This window comes from Nematolebias whitei, chromosome 10 (assembly GCF_014905685.2).
Source record: "Nematolebias whitei isolate Nwh7 chromosome 10, NemWhi1, whole genome shotgun sequence".
Lineage (NCBI taxonomy): Eukaryota > Metazoa > Chordata > Actinopteri > Cyprinodontiformes > Rivulidae > Nematolebias > Nematolebias whitei.
In genome coordinates this window covers 17,615,654-17,620,643 of record NC_056507.1, presented here as the reverse complement: position 1 = coordinate 17,620,643, position 4,990 = coordinate 17,615,654, and the positions used below count along the sequence as shown (strand labels likewise).

General features: G+C 36.7%; 1 protein-coding gene across 1 annotated transcript in view; it reads right to left on the bottom strand.

The window, feature by feature from the left end:
* The window catches only part of tsg101a (tumor susceptibility 101a), an 8,064-nt gene extending 3,495 nt beyond the window's left edge, over positions 1-4,569 (bottom strand). The window contains exons 1-7 of the mRNA XM_037682726.1: positions 4,431-4,569; positions 3,840-3,927; positions 3,684-3,749; positions 2,601-2,764; positions 1,555-1,681; positions 1,049-1,106; positions 683-777 (exon numbers count right to left, since the gene is read on the bottom strand). Of these exons, the coding sequence (XP_037538654.1) occupies positions 683-777; positions 1,049-1,106; positions 1,555-1,681; positions 2,601-2,764; positions 3,684-3,749; positions 3,840-3,927; positions 4,431-4,472 (640 nt within the window). The 5' untranslated portion in view covers positions 4,473-4,569. The remainder of the gene's footprint in view (positions 1-682; positions 778-1,048; positions 1,107-1,554; positions 1,682-2,600; positions 2,765-3,683; positions 3,750-3,839; positions 3,928-4,430) is intronic.
* Positions 4,570-4,990: the final 421 nt, after the last annotated feature.

Sequence of the window (4,990 nt, the reverse complement as noted above, 5' to 3'; positions counted from 1 at the left end):
ACAGCACCTCAGACTGAGGAAGTCTCTTGGATGAGAGACGAAACGTTTCTAGAATTTTTTTTTGCTTTGTTTTGCTTTTGTTTTTTTGAATGTCCAGAGGACCAGATTGAACTTTTTTGAACTTAAAAACTACAACTTCACAGTTTAAGAGTAAATGCACTGAGGGCAACCTTATCAGCCCCACAAATGTCAGAGTTGATCCAGCCCAGAGGCAAACCTATTCCTTCTCTTTACTAAATATAGAAGTCAACTAAAATTCCTCCAGCATGCTGGTGAAGAAGCAGCTTTTCACTGCTGCAGGTCTTTGTGGACAGAAGCATGGCTTGTGGGGGGAGGGGAGAGTATCCTACCCTTTGGCCTTTGATACGCCCCGCTCTAGTTACAGTACTGGCCTTCGACTGGTAGCCCAGCGTGCCACTGAAGCCACTCGGAGGGTGAAAGAGTTAAAGTAAAAAGGTCAAGAGTCTTCAGTCAGGGTAAATAAAGACCATGAAGACTTTTACACTCATCTGGAAAAAAATTATTTTCTAAGACTTAACCTCATATTTTAAAACATAACCTTGTAAAGTTCCAAAAATCCCTTTTCAAACAAATATTGTGCTTTGATTTTAATCAGTGCAAACCTTGGAAGATGAACAAATGAGAGAGAAATTAAAGCAAAATATATAATTTTAATGCATACCTGCAGTGGAGACAGGAGGCTGGGCGGGGTAGTGTCCAGGTCCAGCAGTGGTGGGGTAAGCGTTTCCTCCTGGGTACTGGTAAGCTGGGTAACCTCTGAAAATAAAAATGTGAAAAAATTGCCCAACTTCTGAAAAACATTTTGCAAAAGGCATAAACATGCATTATTTCTGGATACTTTCAAGATACAGATGATAAACTTTTTGTGAAATACATCCATAATGTTCCTTATTCCTTGAACAGGGAGCACTGGGAATATATCTTCTCTAATCTTTAAACAGTACGTCATCAAATTATTAATGATTTGTGTGTTTCTGTGTGTGTGTGATGAGGGAGAGGGTGGAGAACTGTGAGGCACATCTCTTACCCAGGGTTAGCATTGGGACCGTAGGGTGAGACTGCAGGCATGCCAGGCATATAGGAGGCTTAGGAGAGATAAAAAAAAAAAAAAAAAACAGAATAATCTTTACAGATATTTAAAAATATGTGCAATTTTTGTCAGTGGTCTAACACACACAAGTTTATTGTTGATTTGGTGATTTGTTAGTTTAATAGGTCAGCTCCACCTAGTGCTGAAGAAGATTAATGCATCACTTAAAATATAAAGTTTATGTGTAGCAGAACTGTAAACTAAACTTTTCATAATATAACAACAAAAGAAAGCCAACTGGAGTTCTACAACTGAGGTAAAAAATTTATCTTTGGCCTTTCAAAACACAGACCTGAACTGATCAAGTCTCATTCTACTGTAGTATTATATATACTTTGTCTTGGTATATGTTAAAATACCTGCACTCTGCATCTTGAAGTTTATAATTAAAGCACTGGTCGCTAAAATCACCATATTTACAGAAATAAATGCATCTCACTCACAATTAGGGGGTCCAGCTGCTTGATAGTTGGGAAAGGAGCCTTGAGTGGTAGGGCGGGAAAACACCGGGGGCTCCTCTCCAAACACAACGATCATCACCTGAATCAGGCCATACAGGTCCGACTGAGGCTGTAAAGAAAACAGTAAAGGCCAAATTATACTAAACTCATCAAGAAAAGACCAAACATAATAATAACAAGAACAATTGGGACATATTTGTGATTCTTATCAAAGTTCCGTTTTGTCCCCATTAGTAGTCAGAAAAACATTATGTTCATGTAAGATGACTGGGTCCAGAGCTGAGCGAGTCCGTCTGCTCACAGAATGTTGCCCTCTCTCTTTTCAAGACGACAGTGTTCATTTGCATCTGATATTAACAGGTGCACTGAGCAACACAACCTCAAGTAACCACAGATCTCTGTTCCCCAGAATACATCCAGTACAAAATCAAACAAATAAGTGTCCTGAACAATTATTAGTACAGCTTAACATACTTGCATGTTCAATGTTTGTCTTGGTTACCCTGAATTAAACATGGATTATTTAGAAAATACGTAAACTGTGTGGTAGAAGAGGTCTGTGTGCAGACAAACTCAAGCGTTTAAGCTCTGTACATTTTTTTATGCTGATAGTGTTGTGAATCAAAGTAAAAAATAAAATAAAGCCTGATATGCTCAAAAAGTTTAATACTTTTAATACATCTATGGGACGTGTGTACTAAGTTCTTATATGCCACACCTGAAACACTTGCTTTGACAAATAGAAATGAACAATTAGGTTCTAAACAAATAAGGCCATGAATAAACGGTGACTCTGTGGATCTGTAAGACAGCTTTGATGCTGTGCTAAAAACAGTTTAGATTAATTAAACAGCAGAAATTAACATAAATTAAAAACAGGTTTTCTGTGACACTAAATTATTTCGGAATAAAATCCTCAGTTGTATGCTACTACCAAGTATCAATTGTGATCTATGCAGACATAGCTTAAAAAAAAAAAAAAAAAAAACTATGAAAATACCTGAAACTAACAGATCTTCCATACTTACATGTTTCCACTCATGTAGGTAAGGCAAATAAATTTTGCCATTAGCATCAATGTGCTTGCCAGTTTTAATCATCATGGTACTGGTTGGTTTAACAAAACATATAGGAGGGTTGTAGGGGTATGTGTCCAGCAGCCACAAACACACTGGGATGTTGTAGACATTACCTACAAAACATACACACAGTCCTGTATGACTTTTTTTAATCGTCTCACTTGACAAGTGGTATGTTATAGTCAGACATTTTTAGGAGTTGTGATTAAATGCACAAGGAACATGTTGATAAAATGCAGAGCAAATGAGTTATTTCTTTATTAAAAATAACCAAAAAAACAAAATGCTGTAACAAATCACATGGTGCCATAGTGTTGGTCTCCAAATCAAATGAAACCAGTTATCTAAACCACTGCTTTGATGACTGGCTCAAAAGACAAATGAGCAAGAGTAACTTTTTTTTTTTTTTTTAGCTTGGAGGGGAACAACATACTTTGCTCATTTCCTCTCCAAGCTGGATCAGTAATTACTGTACTAGGACCTTAATTTATCTTTACAATAGTCATGTTGCATCATGCTAACATTCCTAACAAGTTAATAAAAAATCCAATGCCAATTGAATATTAAAAGTAAACCTATTTAAATTATAATAAATAAAAAAAATTAAGTTGTGGGTGGCACCGTTGGTAGAGCTGTCGCTTCTCAGCAAGAAGGTTGCCGGCGCAAATCCCGACCCAGGACCTTTCCGGGTGTGGTTTGCATGTTCTTTCCATGCATGCGTGGGCCAGCGCGCAACAAGACGTGTCTCCATCTCCCCCCGCCATCGATAAAAAATGAGATGAGCGCCAAGGCAAGTAATCCAGGGAAAATACTGAGTTTTATTAGTTTTAGGACTTCATTGGATTGCTTTTTTGTTGTCCTGTAAGTGTAACGTTAATGTTATGTAAACTGTACGTAAAGTCATGTTGCAGTCTCTCCCTTCAATCATACTTTTTTTACACAATTAATTTGCTGAAGTGAAAGGAGTATATAAAAATTGAAGCAGTACCAGTACTTATGAATAGCTATTATTATGTTTTAAATCATTGTTACCTCTGTAGCTCACAGGGACAGTCCCTGTCAAACTCATCAAGTCTCTCGAAGAGCCATCGTTAAAGACTGTAACACAAAAAGTGCATTTTACCATTAATGGGTAAACAAAGTAAAAAAAATGTTAAAAACCACAAGAGCTGGTGTGATTCAGTTTACCATAAGCATCCATAACAGGTTTCAGATCCTTGTATTGGGAGATGACATTAGTTAATTCTCGAACAGTCAAATCTCTATATTTGTATTGCTAGACGACACAAATGAAAGAAGTAGAGATAAAAACATGTTAATATAATTGAAGCGAGACAACACTTTTGTTATAATTAAAGCCCCCAAAAATAAATAACTGCACTGTTATGCATGTCATGTTCAGTAATAGTACATTTTGGCATATGAAATATGAGGTCTATATCTGTAAAGTTTCCCAAAATGAAAAACAATGAGGCAAAAATAAACAGTACTGTCATTCATTATTATGGAATCATAAGTACAGTACACAGATATGGGTGTGACATAAGCTTTAAAACAATGTGACGTCGGCTTTTTAAATAACACAGAATTTAGTTTCGGGTATCTCATTAAAATATCCTATAATTAAGCCTCTACAGCAAATTCGAAAGTTTAATAATCAAACCTCTGTGGAATATCTTTAAAAAGCTGTTTCTTCGAACAGCTAATGAGGAAATGCTAACCTAGAACCTATCGGATAACATAGCTAAACTACGACGACCAGAAAAGAACTAGTTTTACCTTTAGCATTTTCTTCAGCATGCCTTCGTTGACTACTGCCATGTTTCTCAGAAGTCTATTCTCGTTAGACTTTGAAGTGGCTGAAAAGCTGTTTTTAAGCCTGCTGAAGTGAAGCCGAACACAAAAAGACGGCGCTAGTTAGTACGACTCAGAATGCTAGGCTAACGAGGCTAGTCCAGCCTCGAGTCAACAAGACAGCGATTCAAATACTTTAGAAACCTTCCAGTTCACTATAGGTAATATATATGCGTTACACGTAATTATCAGACAAATTAGTTGTCAAAATAAAAAAGGAAAGAACGGGAAATGCACAGTTCAACAACGCGACAGAAAATAGTATCCAATGATCAACAAAGCAACTTCCGGGAGTGCTGTAAACTACTTCCGGTTAGTGTCCGCTAACGTTTAAGATTTATTTATTTAATTATTTATTCAAATGTATTCAACTAGTACATGCTGCAGGCCTTCTTAATTCAGAAAAGGAAGTTATTTCCTGAATGTCACCAAGACAGGACTTATGACTTCTCTTGTATAGTTTTATAATACAGCTTGTACTGTTT